Below are 21,302 nucleotides of genomic sequence, written 5' to 3'. Positions count from 1 at the left end.
TTTTTTTAGAGGGTTTATCTCATATATGCATGGGATAAAACAAAATTTTATTCGAATTTTTTATCTTTCAAAATATTAAAATAAGATTTTCAAAATTATCCACATTTGAAAGAAGAGTTTGTTATCTAAATCAAAGAAACTGTTGCAAGAACATTAATTGTTCGTATCATTTGGATACATAATTAGGCAAATCTGCATATCCAATTCCTCTACGTGTAGATGGGAAAATCATGAACAAAAAGCTCGAGAATGCCCCAGCAGCCAGAGGCAAATTCATCGCCAGTTCATCCACGTTTGCTCCTCGGAATCCCACCAACAAACAATTCTGCACATCACTCTCACTAAATGCGAACACCAAGAACACGAATAGGGACACGAAAGCATGAACAAAATCTATCAAACTTAACTTAAACTTGGATAAATCCACTGTATTATCCTTCTTTTCTTCAGTCTCCAATACGAGCTGATCTCCTTCGTCTTCGTGATCTTTGTCGTCCCGGTTGAATACATAAAAGCCTTTGAAGGTGGCGATGCCGTAGTACAACTTGCCCTGATCAGCACCATCTATGAAACTATCTGTGAATGATGAAAGAAAGCATGCAGTTGCGCAGAAGAGGATCAAGCTGGCTGTGAGGCATTTGTTCGATGTTTCGCAAACACCCTTGTTCGAAAATGAAGGCATTAAGGTCCGGAAGGCGAGGACCGTGCCTGTTGGCAGGAGGTTGGCTAGGTTAGCTGCGCAGGCTAAGGTTTTGTGTACAGGGTGGGTGGAGGGAGTGGTTGTGCCGAGTCTTTTTGGCCTCGGGACGGGCGGGGAACATGGTGGTGACCGTGTCGCCGTGGTTTGAGCCATGTTGATTAGTTTTTTGTTGTTTGACGTTATATATGGTTCACAGTTGCATAGATATGTACATACACACATGTTTGTGTGTGTATGTGTGTGTATCTATGGATTGACAATAGGAAGAGTTTTGAAAGTTTTGGTATACATAAATATATATTATACCCGTGCAAGCTTACATTGCTAGTTCTAAGATATTATGAGACGTGAAAAAATGATTAAAGTTACAAGCGAAATAGGATCGTTGAGTATTCAAATGACGAAAATAATACAACTTATTGGACCAATTTTGTCATTTTCGCTTTCAATTTAACAAAATTAGGATGATTTTTGAGAAAATATAAATTAAGTCATCTCACATCAATAGTTTGGATTGATTTGTTGTGCTTGTTGGAAGAAGTTAGAAAACATTTCGTAAGGTTTATAGGTTACGTTTTAGTTTCTCCGTTTACCAATTTCACTCCCTCGGAACCATCGGTTAGTTAGTATATGTTTCTTGTTAGAAAATACAAATTGCTGAAAGCATAGCATAGTTTGTTAATTACTTGAATTTGGGTAAATATCTTCTAAAATTAGAATATATGTTGGACTTTATCTTGGAGAAATTAAAATTATCACTCTCATAATTATCAAATCTGATTAGTTAATCTAACAAGTCAAAAACTTGTGTGATACGGTCTCACGGGTCGTATTTTGTGAGACGAATCTCTTATTTGAGTCATACATGAAAAAATATTACTTTTTATGCTAAGAGTATTACTTTTTATTGTGAATATCGGTAGAGTTGACGCGTCTCATAGATAAATATTCGTGAGACCGTCGCACAAGAGACCTACTCATCCAACAAAACGCCATCCAACAAATGTTTTGGTGTGATTATGGCTAAGTGTCATGAATATTTAATATATTATCTTCATATATTCATGACACACGCAACGCGTATGCCTCGGTGGCTAGTGTCAATAATCCGTCGAAATATGACTGAAAACAAAAAATAATAATCCAAATTATATATTTAGTGAACTAAAATTCAAAATATGATAAATTATACGAGAGTCATGGGGCTGCGGGTCATCGAAAATTAAATACACGTGGTAAGTTGCCCAAAACATTTAATTACAAAAGGCCCAATTTGGGCCCAAAATTGTGAAATCTAAGTAAACGTTCCTTTCGAAGGTACCTTAATTGCATTGATCTCACCGGTCTACTACGATCGTTCTTAGATCTACTTTGAATTCAATATTGTATCGCTTTTTCATCTAATTTTTGTGAAAAAACTGTGAGAACTATTGAATTATTGGTGAATGGCGACGAGGAATCGGACCATTTTGTATAGAAAGTACAGGGACGCATTAAAGAGTGTCAGAGTTCCGGCGGGATCATCTCCGTCTAGTTCGGGCGGCGGAGGTCCGGTGATCGAGCTGTCAACTGCGTCTTTACTTAACCATGGTCGATCTTATGCTCCTTTAAGTACTGAAGATCCTGGAACCTCCAGGTATTATCTTAATTTTGTGATTTGACTTGTGAGTTTCGACCTTTTCTGTTCACTTTTCAGTGAATTGGGTTTTTTTAGGTGATTGAAATTCGATGTTTGAGAGTAAAGTCTACTAAATTTTGTGAAATGATTTGATTGAGAGGTTCTTATATATTTAGTAACACTGACGAAAATTTTAATGTGATGTGATTAATTTACCGGTTGATTTTATATGATGTACGAATAGGCATGGAATTACTCATTTTATGATTGATTCTTCGGATGCTCTTAAGTTTACTATACCTTGGTAGCTAAGGTGACTAATATGTTTGAGTCCTGCCTTAAGATGAGCTTAGAATATTTCCATGAAGTAATCCTGACAGATGTGCTCGTTAAGTGGATATGCTAAGATTCTTATGATTGCAAAAAAGTGTATTTTAGATGATCCATCTACTAGGTTTCTCTGCTTTCTAAATTGAAGGAAGATGGTGTCGATGCTTGTTAAAGTAAATTAAGCACCTTTTTAGTTATTTATTTTTCTCTATCAATGACAGCCAATTTTCTTCGGAGCCCAAACTAAGTTCCTATTTCCTGTAACAATTAAGATTCCGTTGGCAGATTCTTACATTGTTTTGCGCTATAGTAGGGGTACAGTTGCAGTAGGTCTACCACCAGCATGGGTGGATGTGTCTGAAGAAATAGCATCTAATATACAACGTGTAAGGGGAAAAATGGGTGAGTTAGCCAAGGCTCATGCCAAAGCTCTGATGCCTTCATTTGGAGATGGTAAAGAAGATCAACACCGTATTGAGGCTCTCACTCATGAGATAACTGATCTTTTAAAAAAATCAGAAAAAAGATTGCAAAAATTCTCTTCTGGTGGGCCTTCAGAGGATTCAAACATCAGGAAAAATGTCCAGGTATTGTCTGAATATTTTCTTGTCTGAATTGCACAGAAAAAGGGTTTTGATGTTATATGCAAAAGCCCAAATTGGTGTGCAAGATTTTAATGTTATCTATGTGCAAAGGTTTCAATTTCTAAATAAAATTATAGTGAATGGTGAGGTCTATATTGTTATTGCTTGTCTAGCACCAACTACAAGGTAATGAAACATACATTATATAGTGTTAAGAAGCAGCCAGTATGATTGTTTATATGATGTACCAAATCCGGGACATAGTAAATTGAGCTGGTGCCTGGTGTAATCTGACAAAACTTTTATGCTAATTCAGTAATTCTGTCAGATGTACCACATGAGCCCTGATCTTTGTACTTCCAGTTGAAAAAATGAATGATGGTGAATGCAATTAAAAGAAGCACTATTGTTTTTTTTATAAAAAATCTTATTTCACATTCATCGTATTACAGGAGAAACTTCTGAGTATTTCAAATCTATTGTGTGAAAGGAAGCAACGAACTTTCTGTTATTATATTCTTTGCTTCCCATTTCACTGAAACACTTGGGAAATTTCAGCCGTTATACAATGAATGTGGAATGAAGCAAGTAACTCTATATTGTTATATTGTCCCCATCATGTGTCCCTTTTTTGGATTCCTCTCCCATGCAATGTAGGAACTTTGTTTAACTTGCTAATATATGTTTCATATGTTGTTAATTTGGCATTCTTGAGAATCATAAATGTAATATTTCTTATTGGTCATGGAAACTCTGCTCTCGCTGGGCATGTAAATGTATAGTTCACACTACATACTGGTAGAATTTCTCTCCTCTATCCAATGGAAAATTATTGATAAGTTCAAGCATTTCAGTTATTATTTGGAAGGTTGTGGTTAATATATGTTAATGTTTTGACAGCGTTCCCTTGCAACAGACCTTCAAACCCTCTCAATGGAGCTTCGTAGAAAACAGTCCACATATTTGAACAGACTTCGACAACAGAAAGAGGTATTTAAATTCATGATAGAATATAATTTTATGAATTCAAGACACACAATATGTGGAGGTACAATTCCGTTTCAGTGAATTAATCAACTCTCCACTATGATTGGAAGTGTTTTATTTTACCTCACCTACTGAACTGTTCTATGCTTCCCATTGGTGATTGCACATGATGCCAATTTTTTTAACACCTTGCCATTTCATGCAGGGTCCAGATGGAGTTGATTTAGAAATGAACCTGAATGGAAACCATTACAGGAGGAATGACGAGGAATTTGATGAGATAGTATGTGAATTTAGTTTATGTTTGACGAAAACTTCTTACTATTTTTTCTTTATCATATGCATAGACGATTAGACCAGAATAAATAAATAGGTAGGCTTACATGAATTTTTTACTCTCTGGCGTATATTCTGTAGGATTGGATCGGTTCCATGTATTCTATTTTCTCCATCTCCTTGGCAGTATGATTTGATGTTTTTCAACAAACAAGTAATAAAACTCAAATAGAAAATATTTGGTCAACAATACATAATGAGCCATAACAAAAGACTCAAGAGGCCTGCATAGAGTAATTAAGCATTAATTGAGAGGCACCTAATCCTTAACCTAAAAAAGTTAACCACTTCTTAACCTTTTAACTGTTTACCTAAATTCTCATATTTTGATTGTCTATGAGCTCCCACATCTCACAAAAGATAACTTAAATTTTCCCATAGTTTTTTCTCCAGAAATATGCCCTGGTTCATATACTTCGACAGTAGGTTCTGAGGATTAAGTGTTGTTATATCTAAGTCCTGACCTAAGACAAATTATTCTGATTTTCAAACAACGCCATCTTTTACTTCCTCGGGAGATTATTCCACTGATCCATCAATTCAAATTCCATTCATAATAGATTTAGTTTTGGCATCCTAATCTATAATCCATTCCTTGTTTTGGCATTTTTCTGATAGTTTCCTAATTATTATTTGAAAGACAAATTTTACACGATTTAACTTTTGTTTCTGTGTAAATATCATCAGGGATTTAACGAGCATCAAATGGCAAAGTTAAAGAAAAGCGAGGCACTCACCGCTGAAAGGGAGAGAGAAATTCAGCAGGTGTGACACACAAGTCTAGTTTTTCCTTTTCGTTTCCTCTTTATTTAAAAAAAAAAATTAAAACATGCTGATCAGATGCTAATTCATTTAAATGTTATTTTTTGCTAAAAGGTGGCAGAATCAGTCAATGAACTTGCCCAAATTATGAAGGATTTGTCAGTTTTGGTGATTGATCAGGTCAGAGGCATGGCAACTTCTATACACATCTTCTCCTGCTAATCTTGTAATAGTCTTTTGAACTTTGATTAGTTCCCTTGAAATTAATTTTTCATATCAGGGGACCATTGTTGACCGGATAGATTACAACATACAAAATGTTGCAGCATCCGTCGACGAGGGCCTGAAACAGCTCCAGAAGGTCGTCACACTTTCAAAATCCACTTCTTATTTCCAACATATATTTTTTTACTGTTCCCTGTCGTTGATTGATAAATTTTGAAATGCAGGCTGAGAGATCCCAAAAACAAGGCGGTATGGTTATGTGCGCCTCAGGTTCTCGTCATCATGTGCTTCGTCATGTTAGTTCTCTTAGTTCTGAAGACAATAATCTTTTAACCGTGAACTCGATCTCTTTCTTTTCTCCTACCACCTCTTGGTCACATTTAAGCATTGGAAACTCATAAAACGAAGTGGAAGAGTGGGAATTTCAAATTTCCTAGTCAACTCAATCTTATAGAAATTTCTAATTAATTTTATCAATACCAAATAGCGATCCATTTTTTTTACGATTGTATATATATTGACTCAAGGGAATGACAGGCCTACCTCGGGGACTTCTGTATAGTGTGGAAAACATTGGATTAAATCTACATTCCTGGTAGATTTTTGTAGTCTTATTTACAATTTTCTTCTTGTTGTCAATTGGGGGAGATCAAATTTATGCTTCATCTTTGTTTCTTGATTCACGAATAACAATAATGTAGTAATGTAGTAAATGGTTCTATTTTTGAGGCATTAAATGATCATATAATCAATTTTATGGAAGGCTATGGTTTAGGAATAATGAGATCTGATGCATGTATTTTTTCAAATGCAATAATTGGTAAATGGTGTTGAATACAATTGATTTTCAAGAAAAAACTTCTCTCAATTTCTTGTCGGATTCACATAAACAAGAGAGCCTGTGATATCAAGCCAAGTGATTTTTGACGAATATCTCACGTATTGAATATACATATTAATACGTGTTTCTATCAATATAATATGTCGGGTTTACGTAGATGGTATACATCAAAAATACGTATAGTATAGTATGCATAGTGTATATATAAATAAATGATTATTTATATCAATACTGTAATTGATTTTAATTTTTTTAACATTATTTAAATTTAAACTCAAGTTTGATTGATATTAATTAAAAAAACTGTATTAAAATTCATGTTTGGGAAATGATTGGCTGAATGGGCTTCGGCAAAGTTAAATGCCACCTCAGCTGCAGATTCAAATTTGAAATCCCATTTCCGTAAATATCTGCTGATCCGTGCCTCAATATTCAAAATCTCACCAGGAAACCTCCATATAAATACCCCTCGCACTCCCTACCCACTCGGCTCCCCATTTGAATTTCATAATCCCCAAATTTGTAGAAGTGAACTTTTGCTATACCTGAAACGATGTCATTGAGGCCCAATTCCAGGGTTGAGATCCGCCGCAACAGGTATAAAGTGGCGGTGGACGCGGAGGAGGGACGCCGGCGGAGAGAGGACAACATGGTGGAGATTCGCAAGAACCGCAGGGAAGAGTCTCTTCAGAAGAAACGTAGAGAAGGAACCCAAGGCAACCAGTTGTACCCTGTTCCTGTGCAAGCCGGCACCGGCGAGAAAAAGGTGTAAAGTTGAAAATTAATTATTGCACTTGTGAAGCTCCTGTCTATTCGAATTATCTGTTATTTTTTGTTTGTTTTTATTGTTTTAAGGTTAGAAGTGAAATCTGTTTACTGTTATCTTATGTTATTTATGTTTTTTTTCGTTTACTAGGGTTTTCGATGATAAATTTAACGTGCGGAACCCCTTTGGAATTTTTTTCTATAGTCGCTTGATCTTATCGCGATTGTTTCTTTAGCTATCGATTGATAATGTATAGCTGAGTTAGTCTTTCTGCTGGTTCAATTATTGGAATAATAGTTTTAGTTTTATGGTTTTGCGTGTTAAGTTTGCAGGATTGCATCAACTGCTAGGGCTTCATAATAGTGATTGGTGTTTTTTCATGAAATTTCATTTATTTATCTTATAAACAAGTCCACTATAACATGTCCTATAGTAGCTAATCGGTTATTTCCTTCTTGGTTTGAATCTATTTATGTTGGAGAATTTGGATTTCTTGTTAAAAGGCTTTTCTCTACATGGGAATTATATAGTTTTTCAAATTAGTGTATAAAAAATATTGCTCATCACGTACCTGTTTCACATTTTTCTCATCGATTGACTTGAAATTGCAGGTTGGGTTAGAAAATCTACCGTCAATGGTTGCTAGTGTTTGGACAGATGATGCCATTAGACAGCTTGAGGCCACCACGCAGTTCCGCAAATTACTTTCTATTGGTGAGAATATGCTTGTTTAATTAACTTATTTAAAAAATTTTAGTTTTCCAGTTTCTAGTTACTGAACAATTCTTTTTCAATGACATTGTTTGCCAGAGCGCAGTCCTCCAATTCAGGAGGTAATTCAATCTGGAGTTGTTCCTCGCCTCTGTCGAATTTCTGATGAATGAGAACTTCCCACAACTTCAGGTACACTTTAGAAATATATTTTATAAAGTATTTAATGTCTTTTATTGCTCTTTAGGCACTCTATACATTTTGATTTTAATTATTATAAACTTAATGTAGTTTGAGGCAGCTTGGGCACTGACGAACATTGCTTCCGGGACTTCTGAACACACTAAGGTTGTAATTGATCATGGAGCTGTCCCAGTTTTTGTGAAACTTCTTAGTTCTCCAAGTGATGAAGTGCGGGAGCAGGTGTGAGCTTATGATAAGAAATTATTTAGTCCTTTTAAAGATAAAAAAACTCAACTGTTGTTTTTTGTGTTTGAGAATTTTACTTGTACTGATAGATGTGTTCTATTCTATTGTTAAGGCTGTATGGGCTTTGGGAAATGTAGCTGGTGATTCACCAAATTGTCGAGATCTTGTACTTGGCCATGGAGCTTTGGCTCCTTTGCTGGCTCAGCTAAATGAACATGCTAAGTTATCTATGCTCAGAAATGCTACCTGGACGTTATCAAATTTTTGCAGAGGCAAGCCACAGCCTGCATTTGAACAGGTTTGTCTCTGAGAAATAGATGTTCGGTGTTACATGTTATGAGCGTGAAGCATTTGTTGTCATTCAGGTCAAGATCAGGTTTTTTCTTCTGGGTTTTTATGAAGAATTTCATAAAATTTATAATTCAGTGTAATTTGTTTATGTCCTAGAGATTTCAATGTGTCTTCAATTTTATTTCTTCGTCAGCTATCCAATCTACCTTCCAAAGTTGAAAAATCAGAGCCTGGTTCTGTATTGTTTTGGTGTCCTGTGAATCTGTTTTTGGGAAAACGTGGTAGAGAATCTAATGCATGTTTAGTTTTGTTTTCTGGATTAAATTTTTACCCGTGATGTTATGTTAAGTTAGTATTACGACATTATAAGTATATGTTCTTTTAATGGAGTGTAGGATTTTTAAATTTTAAGGAATAGTATAGTGGGTTAAATTATAATATCTGTAACTATATTATATAGCATGCGCTCCTGAGAGTAACTAGTCTAACTAATTATGATGAATCTTACCAAAAATTGGCTCTAATGAATATAATTATAAATTACCACAAAATGTAAACAAAATCAATGTGCATAGGACCACTGGTTGTAATAATATATTTTTGTGGAGTGGTGAAAAGTAAACTGAAAAGTGTGCTTATATTTGGATATCTTAGAATTGGTGACATTGTGTTGTGAAATGAAAATGGCAACGAGATTGTGATGTTTGATTTCGTTTTCGAGAATGGAAGATCGGGTACGGAATATGAAACCAAATATACCCAGTTCTTTTAATGGTTTTTCTGGCAGAGTTTCTACTCCATTCACTTACTAACGCAGTTGTGCACAGATTGTTTCTTCTATAAAATTCTTATTATAACCTGTGATTTTCAAGCTTATTACCTATGTGTGTACCGTTTACATTTAATTGTGTACATTCTAATTTTTTTGATGAATAAAGATAATCTTGATCGCGGACCATTTGAAGAATGTTTCATGATGTTATTGGCTTTATATACAGACAAGACCTGCACTTCCAATTCTTCGGCAGCTTGTTCACTCAATGGATGAAGAAGTTTTGACTGATGCTTGTTGGGCACTCTCATATCTCTCAGATGGAACAAATGATAAAATTCAAGCTGTGATTGACTCTGGAGTGTGTCCCCGCTTAGTCGAGTTATTGCTGTTAGTGGCTATTGTTAATTTTTATTTATTTTCATATAAAGCTTACAGTTCTGGCTTCTTTATGACGTGCTTTATGAATGAAATATTCAGATATTACAGCCAATTGTCCCCTTCCGTTCTTATCCCTGCCCTTCGAACAGTTGGAAATATTGTCACTGGAGATGATATACAAACTCAGGTAAGCATATGATAATTCACTTGGACTAGCACTTTTTTTATTTCCTGCTTGAGGACCTATATTTCGATTTTTAATAAAAACTAGTTGGCCTGATCTATAGAAGAATTTACAAAATACATATAAATAAACTATATTAGGGCTCATCTACTGGTATAACTCATTAATCATCAAGCAAAAGGGAAATTACTTGTAGTGATCTTATGATCTTCCCTTTCCTTCTCCCTTAATTGTAGTTTCTTATTCAATCATGAAAAGCGCTAAGTTGTCTCTGTAACTCTAGTATCTGTTTTTTATCGGAGTAGGTCAACAATGTTGGTCTTTCCAGCCATTGTTTAAAGTTGGAGAAGCTTAATTGGCATGTAGTGAAATGGTTGTCAGATGACTTTTGGTTCGAAGGATTGATTCTTAATTCTTTGGTGGGGGAAGGAGATTATTCTAATTTCATTTAATATTGCAAAACAGTACTCTAGTAAGGCTATCACACACCTACCTTCAGAGTTCAGTCTTAAAAAATAAAGATAAATTAATCAAATACACTTTATATTGTTTTTTACTCGATGAATTTGCTTATATTACATCCTCGAAGATGAGTTGAAATTTTTGCTCTCATGCTATTTTTTCCACTTCCCTTTCTAATGTAATTCAAGAGCTGAAAATCGTCTTGCAGTTTGAGGATTCAATTTGTGAAGTTGTACTGCTGATTGGCAGTACATAGGTAGTCAAATGTTATTATTTGATTCATTATTGAACCTGCAATTAGCGTGGTTTTCGCTTTTAAGATATGTTAAAGACTGAAGATTTCTATATCATCCTGCTAAAAATGTAAAAATGTAGTGCACAATTTTTGTGGGGACCTGCGACAGTATCCTGGCTGAGCAGTTTGGTAATTTTTCCAGCATATGATAAACTATGATGTGCTACCCTGTCTTGTGAACCTCTTGACTGGTAGCCACAAGAAGAGCATTAAAAAGGAAGCTTGCTGGACTATTTCAAACATCACAGCCGGGAACAGAGAGCAAATTCAGGTATAATTTGGTTTTAAAATGTTAAACTAACATTTGGAAGGTACGTCAACCAGGATTCTTCACATGTATCTATAGTGGATGTGACATTTGTAATCTGCAGGCTGTGATCGAAGCTAACATATTTGGTCCTCTAGTGCAATTGCTTCTAAATGCAGAATTTGATGTCAAAAAAGAGGCTGCATGGGCTGTATCAAATGCAACATCTGGCGGCACTCACGAACAAATAAAGTGTGTGATAAACGTGTTAACGATCCTTCCATTTTATGTTGTGGCCTATGCCTCATTGACTTATATTTCTCATGAGCAGGTACCTAGTAAGTCAACAATGTATCAGGCCTCTGTGCGATCTGCTTGTCTGCCCCGACCCAAGAATCGTGACCGTGTGCTTAGAAGGGCTCGAAAACATATTAAAGGTAGGGGAAGCTGAGAAGAATCTGGGTCATACCGGAGAGGTCAACCTTTATGCACAAATGATCGATGATGCTGAAGGTCTGGAAAAAATTGAGAATTTACAGAGCCACGACAACAATGAGATATATGAGAAGGCAGTGAAGATTCTGGAGACGTATTGGTTGGAAGAAGACGACGAAACTGCAACACAAGGAGATGCATCCCAACAGAATTTCAAATTTGGCGGGGAAAACATCACTGTACCCTCTGGTGGATTCAATTTCAGCTGAACGTTGGTTAAAATTGTGGGAGGTTGTCTTCATATTGACATACTGGAACTCTTCCAGTCTCAATTCAATTCGAGGAGATGGGTATGAATTTCTTCCTTGCCGTGCCTCGGTTTGTGGTAATCTTTGATTTCAGATGTTTTTTGAGCCTATTAACTCTTGATAGTGATATTACTGAGCTCGATTCCAAGTCAACTTACGAGGAAAGTTTAATCCTTTTTACTATTATTACAATTATTTTATGTGGTTCCTTGATAAATCCAGTGAGCATACATACATATGTACTGTTTCTATATGATCCCACATATAGGACCGGGTAAAAAAATGTATATGCAACTCTGTACATGTTATTGGATCTACCATGAGAACAATACACTATTATGCTTTATTGTGTTGTTTAGTTTCCATTTCTTTGTTGGCAGTTGGCACCAGGCAATGTCCATTGGTCAAGAGGCTTGAATTAAATTAATATAGAAAAAGTAGTTGTTGGAAAACTATTTCAGAAAAATCATCAGTTTTAGCCACCTACTACCACCGAAATTTCCCTAGATTAATTTCTGATACGTTGGTTACACCTGGAAAGCATCATTGGACTGAAGTCATATTTGTTCATTTTTTAAAAAAGTAATTACTTGAATAAAGTGGTGTTTGTCTTCCTTAAAAAGTTAATAGATCGTTGTCATAAATTGTGATCTTTAGTTTTTTTTTTTTTTTTAATTTCTATGAATATGATTCTAATTTTTTTTTTCCTTCTAACTTTGGCATATTTAAGGAGAAAAAACATTTTCGTATGTAAGCATTGTCTTAAAACGTAAACTGAATAAGATTATGTTTATATCTAAGGAAATATGATATCAGATTCTTTTATAATTTCAGTGTCATTAATTTTACATGAGGTTTTACAGAAAATATTTCTTATTTATCTTTTTTTAAAATATTAATTTATTGTTTTAGTGTGAACTATCAATTTATTAATTTATCAATGTCACATTGTATTTTTAAAATGATTTATGGTTTCTTTTTCAAAGAAAAAGGTATATTTACGTTTTGATTATTCGCATAGTCCACGCCACAATGCGAAAGCTAACTGGCAATAAATTTACTAAATAAATTATTATTAAAATAATAGTCATACGGGTCAATTCTATCAATATTCACAATAAAAAATAATACTCTTAGTATAAAACATAATATTTTTTTGTGGATGATTCAGATAAGAGATCTGTCTCACAAAATACGATCCGTGAGATCGTCCCGTACACATTTTTGTCATATAAATAATAATGAAGATGAAGATCATACGCCTTCATTGTCATTATTGATTAAATTATTTTCAAATCCTAAGCTTAGTATATGCCTAGATTTGTCAGCCAATTGGAGAGAGATATCAATAATAAAAATTAAAAAAGAGAGCGTCATAGTTATTATCTACACGCTTTTTGACAATTTTACAACCTCGTTATTATTATTATTTTCATGTTTGGTTTGCTCGGAGTAATATAATTATACTCTCAAAGTATAGAACTCAACTATTTAGTATAATATTTAAGAAATATTCGACACAAATATATTTCTTTTTAGATAGAATAACATGCCTTATATGAAGTTGATCTAATTTATCAATTAACTATAATATCCCATCTTCAAATTTGGTTATGTAAGTGAATATTTGAACAATGATAAGTTCAATTATCTTATCAATAATTTTTTGGACGAGTCTATCATCATGTCTTGTTCAACGTGATTTACCTAACTGACTTAAATATAATTGCGTTAATTCAAGGGTCTACTCAATAGTCAATACACACCGAAAAATAACAATTACGAATTTTCATTTCATAAAAAAACACTATAATATGCTTCAAAAAATTATTTTATATACACAAAAAGGTATCTTTTACCAAATATATATATATATATATATATATATATATAGAGATATATATATATATATTTTAAAAAACAATTAATTATTAAGGTGTCTTAATCAGCCGAATTTGGCCCCAACGCGCTTTTATGTGTCTCAGATTCTCGTCTGCCAATCTATTTACAGCAAAGCAAAGCAAAGCAAAGCAAAGCAAAGCTTCTTTCTTTCTCTCTCCACACTTACCTCTTTCTCTGTCTAGGGTTTCCAATTCTGAGCTCTCTCGATCTACCGCATTGGATGTGAGCATTTGCATTTTTGTTGTTTTTTTTCTTTTTCTACTATCTTCTAGGCAAACCTGTTGTCCACATTTTTCTGTTTTTGTGCGGGATGGATTTGTTCAATCATGTCCAATTTGGAGACCAATAGAGGCAGCAGTGGTCCACTTATTTGATTTATCGGATCTTTTTGGTTTCATTTTCGTTCTTTGTCTGCTGAAGTAATCAATGTAGGTGTGCATATGAGAAGTAATTGCAGAATTTTGATTTATGCTACCGCCTTTTTATAGATAGGAAAAGTAGTTGATGCAGCTCCAGTGAATAAGTTTAATGCACCGTGTGTTGTCTCTTTTTAGTGTGGTCAAAATCGAAAATACATCACTTTCTGCATCGTGTCATTTACAAGACTGCCGGGTTAATTTTTTTTTGCTATCAAGAAATGGTTTTCAGTGAGATGGTTTCTGTTAATGCATAAGATGTCAAATAAGCGTCAAGATAATTGGTTTTTGATTAATCAGTTTACAATGATGGAGTCCCTCTCCCCCTGTTATCGGGCAATCGATCGAAATTTTTAGTTAGATGTTACGTCAAGGCATTTATGGTCATTGATATTTTACACTTTTTTCCCGCTATCAGGGATAGGAAATGAATGTCTCAGGAATGCAAGACCAAAAATCTGTAGAATGAGCGGGACAGAGGTATCTAAAATGAAGCAGATGCAACAACCCATTGCACTCGGGACTTTGATTGGTCGTGAGTTGAGAAATGAGAAGGTGGAGAAGCCGACTGTGAAGTATGGACAGTCTGACCTGGCCAAGAAAGGAGAGGATTATTTTTTGATCAAGCCAGATTGCGAAAGGGTTCCGGGTGATCCATCAACGTCTTTCTCAGTTTTTGCGGTATATAGAGATCTTTTGATAAGTTGTTTGAATTTTGTTTGGATTGATTATGTCTTCTTCATACTGTTTGCTTATTTTGGGTTGTTAATTGTCATAGATTTTTGATGGGCATAATGGTATATCAGCTGCCATATTTACCAAAGAAAATTTACTGAACAACGTGTTGAGTGCTATTCCTCAAGAACTCTGCAGGGAAGAGTGGCTCCAAACCCTTCCCAGGGCATTAGTAGCAGGGTTTGTGAAAACTGATATAGAATTTCAGCAGAGAGGCAAGTGAAAGTATTCTGTTTTAAGCAATTTTTTCCTGCTTTATGGTTACTTGATTTTATCATGGCTGTTTGATATGATGACAGGAGAGACTTCTGGGACAACCGTTACATTTGTTGTAATTGATGACTGGACTGTGACAGTAGCATCTGTTGGAGATTCTCGGTGCATATTGGACACCCAAGGAGGGGTTGTTTCTCTCCTAACAGTTGACCATCGTTTGGAAGAAAATGTTGAAGAACGGGAACGCGTAACTGCAAGCGGTGGTGAAGTAGGGAGACTAAATGTGTTTGGAGGCAGTGAGGTATACTGATTGATATCCTTTTCTTTTAAGCTTTTATAAATCACTTTGCCAGCATGTAGAGATTCATATCTGAATTCTGTGCTGATATTTTGTGGTTGGATGTTTAGGTTGGTCCATTACGTTGTTGGCCTGGTGGATTATGTCTCTCAAGGTCAATTGGTGATACAGACGTTGGGGAGTTCATTGTACCTGTTCCTCATGTTAAGCAAGTGAAGGTATTCATGTGTTAGCCTAAAAGATAATTACAGTGCTGAAATAATGAAAATTCTTATTTTATATATTTTGAGTTTTAGCTTTCAAATGCTGGGGGTAGGCTTATAATTGCATCTGATGGGATATGGGATGCATTATCATCGGATTTGGCTGCTCAGTCATGCCGAGGTTTACCTGCAGAACTTGCTGCAAAGTTAGTTGTTAAGGTAATTTTTTTAAATCTTAGAACTCTGATTACTTCAATTAGGTTTTCTTTGCTGTTATATTGAGAAGTATTAATCTTAATCGCAGGAGGCCCTTAGGTCACGAGGTTTGAAGGACGATACGACCTGTTTGGTTGTTGATATTATTCCTTATGATCAACCTGTTTTACCCCCAACACCGAAAAAGAAGCAAAATTTGTTAAGCTCGCTTGTCTTTAGAAAACGGTCCCAAAGTTCCATGAAGGGAACTAGTAAGCTAGCTTCAGTTGGAGCGGTTGAGCAATTGTTTGAGGAGGGTTCTGCAATGCTTGCTGAGAGGTATCATTACTTTTTTTTAGGACAGTTCTCCTGCCTTCAGTCAGGATGCCGCGTTGGACAAGTTTAGGGTTTTTAAGCTGCTGGACTAACATGCAAATATTTTTTCACAGTTCCAACTTCAACTGCATATTAATCGGTTTGAAAGATTTTATTCCTTGATAAAGCTCCTTTTATGTTTTCCTTTTACACACAACAATTTGAGGGTCTTAAGTGACAGCTGGATCCTTCAGTTTTTAATTATTTATGTTTGACATGTGATATTCATTTTTGTTGTTTCAATTCATTGATATGGTAAAAATACCCAAAAGGTTAAATGCTTATGCTCAATTGAAGCATATCAAAATTTTTTTTTGTTCTTCTCTAAAAAAAATCTTAGTTTTGTTACTTTCTACTTCACATAATGCCGATCTTATTGGGTGTCTGCAAACAAATGTTGAAATGCTCTCGTAGTTTCTTGTCATACATAAGAGCTATTGATGGGTTGTTTCATCATTCTTAGTTATTGTAGGAAAAAGAAAACCTAAAATGCTTTGGCAATCCTTTTAACACCAACTGAATTATGTGGCAGACTGGGTATGGATTTTCCTCTCGATTCAAAATCCGGGCTCTTTAGATGTGCTATTTGCCAAATGCATCAACCGCCAGGTGAGGGATTATCTGTTAACTCGGGCCCATTTTTCTCACCTGCATCAAGGCCATGGGAAGGCCCCTTCCTCTGCGCAAGCTGTCGTAGAAAGAAAGATGCCATGGAAGGGAAAAAAAAAGTACACCTTCAGTGACCGCCTAATTTGGTAATGTGGTAAATATATGATATCAGTATTCTTTTGTGGCTTTTTGATTCTTGGTTTTCCATCTGCAGTGATCAATCAGATGTTTGTGAGAAATTATTTAGTAATTTGGTAGATATCATTTTCAAAAGTCTGTCCATTTTGTCGCGGTTCGTATGTGTGACTAATGTTTTACCCGAAAGAGATGTGCCAGTAATACATATGAACTCTGATTGCCAACAGCTTGAGATTGTAAGTAAAGAAATGATGTTCACAAATTGTGTTTCATCAGTTTTATTACAATTTCCTGTAGTTAATTTCTATTAGTGAATCGTCTTCGCCACTCCCATGTTAACCTTTTAACACTTGTATGCTGCTAGCCTCACTTGCGTCTCTGACGATCCTTTTCTTGTAAATATGCGTAGAATTTGAAAACAGTTACGCCGTTAAAATACCAAGGGCTTCTGTCGAAAAGTTTGAAGCATAAATTATTTAGGTAGGAAGAAAGCGACAAAATACGAACGATGGACAAGTTTTAGCCTGAATCAAACTACCCCCTTGAGCTACCATCCTCTACATTATTTTCTGAAAGTATAATAAAGTAAAAAAGATTGTAACAAGTAAAATTTTTACATTAATAATAGACAAGAAAGCTTGTCCATTGCAACCTAAAAATATCTCCCCTGCTACGAACAGATACAAGTAGAAAATTATCTTTAAAAATCGAACTTGATTAGCAATGGCGATGCAGGACCACCTTTTATGTTATCCATTGTTGGAAATATATTTAGGTTGTTTGTTTATATCTAACTTACATATAAATATACCACTTTCAATTGTGAATTTTCTTATGTCCTTGTTCATTTAAGTTGGCCAATTAAATTATTAGGTTATCTTAAGGGTTTTTTTTTTTTTTTTTGTAATTCATTGTCCACCTTAAATGAATTTGGACATTAATACACATTCCTCTTTATTTTTTAAATTTTATGCCAAAAAAATTATTTTTTTACATTTCCTTGTTCATTTAAGTTAACAAATTAAATTAATATGTCTTTTTAAGGGTTTTTTTTGTGATTCATTGTCCATCTTAGATAGATTTGGACATTAATTCACATTCTTCTTTATTTTCTAAAATTTATGTAAAAAAATTATTTATTTACATTTCTTAGTTAATTTTTGTGATTCATTGTTCATTGTCTATGTGTACTCTATTTAAGTAAATTTTAGTTTTGATTTTGATAAAATTCACTATTCTGTTAATTTTATTTTTATTGTTTTTCCGTTTTGAATGATATTTGAATGAAAAATATTTTTGCTGATTTATCATTTAAGAGAGCTGTATTATGTCGCAGATTGAAAAATGTCATATAAATAAGTAAATATATATGATTTATTGTCATGATGTATTTTTATGTATTGTGTTTTGATATATTTAGATTGATAAATACTTGTAAACATGATGTTATTCAAACGACTTTAAACATTATCCAATTCTCGTTATTATATTTTTCATTATTAGTCACATATGTGTATCGCACGTGTACATTCCTAGTATATATATATATATATATATATATATATATATATATATATATATATATAACACTAATATAAATCAAGTGATGGAGTGTTTCCGTTAGTTTAGACTTGTTGCCAAATGCCAACCCACCGAAGCTGATATTTTTTCATAGGTTGTGTCGAGCAAGAGATACGTCTCATAAAATTGACTCATGAGACAGCTTCGTAAGAGTTTTTGTGTTATAAGATATATTTATGGGTTTAAAATTTTATAACACAACTTCTAAAGAGCGCTTGTTTGTAAATAATACTGGTGATATATGGATCAGATATTTCCAAAGTGGATATATTAGGAATTCAGTTGGCCAAGATAAGTAGATAACTCATTGCATTAAGCAATCCACAAAGCGAATTAAGAATTTTGAATGTGGTCACAATATAAAAATTTACAGTTGAAACAAAATAAAGGGTAATCAAATTAAGACATATATACAAGAAAAATAACACTGATTTCTAATTTGTATATGTTGTACGTAACTCGTAAGGGATATATTATTTTCGACAGTGAAAAATTTAATGCCATGCAATTGTCGGGTCATCAATGTAGAATTGACTATTTATCGTTTTATCAAAAATTATACTTGGTGGTAATTATGCAACTCAAATCTTTTAAACAATATAACAACTCAAACATCACATTTCGATTGGTCTAACTGATATGAACAATTATTGTACCAAACAATCTCATTATTAATAATTGCACTTCTTGCGATCAATGAGAATCAAACTCTTGATCTTGACTATGATACCAATTGTAATGACTGAGTTTTTGTTGTTTATTAAAAACTATAAGTGGTGGTAACGGTGCAATTTAAATCTTTTAAACTATACAACAGCTCAAACAACATGTTTCGATATTTTAATCAATTCTTAGGTGGAATATCCCCTCATACATGCACGAAATTTAACAATGTCATTTATCAATTACCTTCTCATTTATATTCTATTATCATCCTACCACATTCTATCCTATGCATCTCAATTGAACAAAACCAAACAATTGAATCCATGATCCTTCGAGCATGTGACAAAGTCAATAACCAAGATCCATATGCCTCTTTAGCATGCATTCTCGGACCATAAGTCACGGCCATTCGAACCCCACGTCGCTCCTCAAAGCCGCCATTGAGAACACACTCAACGAGGCCATATCAGCCATTGATATGATCACAAGGTTCAACATCCAATATCAGCTATCACGAGCAAATCGCCATCGAGGATTGTAAAGAACTGCTTGATTTTTCGGTGTCCGAGCTAGCATGGTCTTTATTCGAAATGAACAAGATACGGGCAGGTCTCAAAATTCCTCATGAATCAGAAGGAAACCTGAAGGCATGGCTGAGCGCTGCTCTGAGCAAACAAGACACGTGCCTCGAAGGGTTCGAAGGCACGGATCATCAGCTCGAACGGTACATAAGAGGTAGCCTAGTACAAGTGACTCAACTCATAAAGCAATGCACTAACTTTATACACACAAATGCATACACTTCCTTTCAAACCGCCAAGAAATGAGTCCACATATAGTCTATATGAAAATGAAAAATTGCCGAGAATCACCAAGGTGTGGCTCTGCGTGTCGACTCTGACCAATCCGCCTTCTATCGTTGCAGCATGAAAGGCTATCAAGACACCCTCTATTCCCATTCCCTCTGCCAATTCTACCCCGACTGCACCATCTCCGGCACCATCGACTTCATCTTCGGCAATGGCGCAGCTCTCTTGCAGAACTGCAAGATCTTTACGAGGGAGGAGCCACTCCCATTTCAGAAGGTAACAATCACAGCGCAAGGCAGAAAAGACCGAGCACCGGATTTTCGATCCAAGACAGCTACGTTTACGCCACTAAACCCACGTATTTAGTGAGGCCATGGAAGCAGTTTTCAACAACTGTTTTCATGAATACTTATATGAGTCGCATGGTGCAGCCCAGGGGGTGGCTAGAGTGGTACGGAGATTTTGGTTTGGGCACTTTGTGGTACGGTGAGTACAAAAACTATGGGCCGGGAGCGGCGGTTGTCGGTAGGGTACGGTGGCCGGGATATCATATTATTACAGATGCTTCGGTGGCGAGTGTCTTCACCGTTGGGAGATTTATTGATGGGTTTTCGTGGCTGCCACACACACACACGGGTGTTAAGTTCGAGCTTGGCTTGAAGTCGTTCCATGTTGTCGAGTACTTGCTTGAGTCGAGCTGTCATCACCATGTCGTCGGTCTCTTCATGAGCATGATTCAAGCCATTGGAATGCATGCAAATCTCCTCATTTTGCAACAAGAATCTGGCCAAGTAAAACATGGATAAACTTGAGATGCTCGCGATGATAAACAACCCTCCAAACGCAATATGATGCGAACCCATCTCTTTTCCTATCCTAGCCTTGGGAAATCATGATTTTCTCATCACTATTCCTCAGCTCTGATTTAAATGGTCTACAATGACATTCTTTGTGCAATTCACCCTTTTTTTAGCAACAACATTCGAATCCAAAATCCAAGTATCGATGAATGCCAACAAGCTTGCATCTTTCAAGTGGTTCTACATACCAAGAACTCATATATGGATGAAACTTTCAAAGCTCCGCGATTGTGACCAAGTAAATCGTTATAAACACGGTACGCAGGCGCGCGCAACACTACATATTTACGTTTGTGTGAGAAAAACTTGACGATGTATAGGATGTGGGAAGCATTCACCACGTGATGTAGTGGAACGGGTATTCCATGAGTTTGCAATGTTAGAAAATATAGCTTCACGAGATATTCCTTGGTCTCCATTGATCTTAAAAATTAATTCCTATGTATGAAGAGGAGGTTGGATCCATTTTTGAGTAGCGAAGTCAATTACATATAAATAGTTTTCATTATTAAAAATAACTCAAGCTCTCACGAACTTTCGACCTATCATCATGGTATAAAATTTTATGTCAAATGATTCATGAATCGGCTTGAATTGTCTGACACCCCTATGCTTGAAAAGAAAACACGATATGC

General features: G+C 35.1%; 3 protein-coding genes and 2 pseudogenes across 6 annotated transcripts; 4 read left to right on the top strand and 1 right to left on the bottom strand.

The window, feature by feature from the left end:
- Positions 1-114: 114 nt before the first annotated feature.
- On the bottom strand, positions 115-854 carry LOC142506217 (protein DMP10-like). The gene has a single exon (XM_075619400.1). The coding sequence runs from the start codon at positions 851-853 to the stop codon at positions 167-169; it is 687 nt and encodes a 228-aa protein (XP_075475515.1). The 5' UTR covers position 854; the 3' UTR covers positions 115-166.
- A 1,131-nt stretch (positions 855-1,985) lies between these two features.
- LOC142505900 (syntaxin-43-like) lies at positions 1,986-6,181 on the top strand. Its single transcript, XM_075619043.1, is given in 9 exon segments — positions 1,986-2,336; positions 2,962-3,235; positions 4,133-4,222; positions 4,425-4,502; positions 5,243-5,320; positions 5,432-5,497; positions 5,598-5,678; positions 5,767-5,811; positions 5,813-6,181. Coding segments are annotated over 9 exon segments (966 nt in total). The 5' UTR covers positions 1,986-2,145; the 3' UTR covers positions 5,876-6,181.
- Positions 6,182-6,861: 680 nt separating this feature from the next.
- LOC142505174 (importin subunit alpha-1-like) lies at positions 6,862-12,041 on the top strand (annotated as a pseudogene).
- Positions 12,042-13,689: 1,648 nt separating this feature from the next.
- On the top strand, positions 13,690-17,066 carry LOC142505529 (putative protein phosphatase 2C 5). 4 transcript variants are annotated; one of them, XM_075618552.1, is made up of 8 exons: positions 13,690-13,788; positions 14,401-14,663; positions 14,761-14,932; positions 15,017-15,234; positions 15,342-15,449; positions 15,528-15,653; positions 15,739-15,968; positions 16,537-17,066. In XM_075618552.1, the coding sequence occupies exons 2-8, from the start codon at positions 14,448-14,450 to the stop codon at positions 16,745-16,747; spliced, it is 1,281 nt and encodes a 426-aa protein (XP_075474667.1). In that variant the 5' UTR covers positions 13,690-13,788; positions 14,401-14,447; the 3' UTR covers positions 16,748-17,066. The 4 variants fall into 4 exon arrangements, with proteins under 4 accessions (XP_075474667.1, XP_075474666.1, XP_075474668.1 ...); XM_075618551.1 differs by having other exon boundaries at positions 13,702-13,923; positions 14,407-14,663; XM_075618553.1 differs by lacking the exon at positions 13,690-13,788 and adding an exon at positions 13,876-13,994.
- Positions 17,067-19,223: 2,157 nt separating this feature from the next.
- Positions 19,224-21,145, top strand: LOC142505904 (putative pectinesterase/pectinesterase inhibitor 22; annotated as a pseudogene).
- The last annotated feature ends 157 nt before the right edge of the window (positions 21,146-21,302 follow it).

This window comes from Primulina tabacum, chromosome 10, assembly GCF_025594145.1.
Source record: "Primulina tabacum isolate GXHZ01 chromosome 10, ASM2559414v2, whole genome shotgun sequence".
NCBI lineage: Eukaryota > Viridiplantae > Streptophyta > Magnoliopsida > Lamiales > Gesneriaceae > Primulina > Primulina tabacum.
The sequence above is the reverse complement of the archived record's forward strand: the minus strand, read 5'-3'. Positions and strand labels throughout refer to the sequence as shown.

Bases quoted from the DNA above. Each gene is read 5' to 3' on its own strand.
- LOC142506217 (XM_075619400.1), bottom strand. From the start codon at position 853: ATGGCTCAAACCACGGCGACACGGTCACCACCATGTTCCCCGCCCGTC.
- LOC142505529 (XM_075618551.1), top strand. From the start codon at position 13,893: ATGTCCAATTTGGAGACCAATAGAGGCAGCA. The intron at 15,654-15,738 runs GTAATTTTTTTA...TCTTAATCGCAG, and splicing joins CTGCAAAGTTAGTTGTTAAG to GAGGCCCTTAGGTCACGAGG. The intron at 15,969-16,536 runs GTATCATTACTT...ATTATGTGGCAG, and splicing joins TCTGCAATGCTTGCTGAGAG to ACTGGGTATGGATTTTCCTC.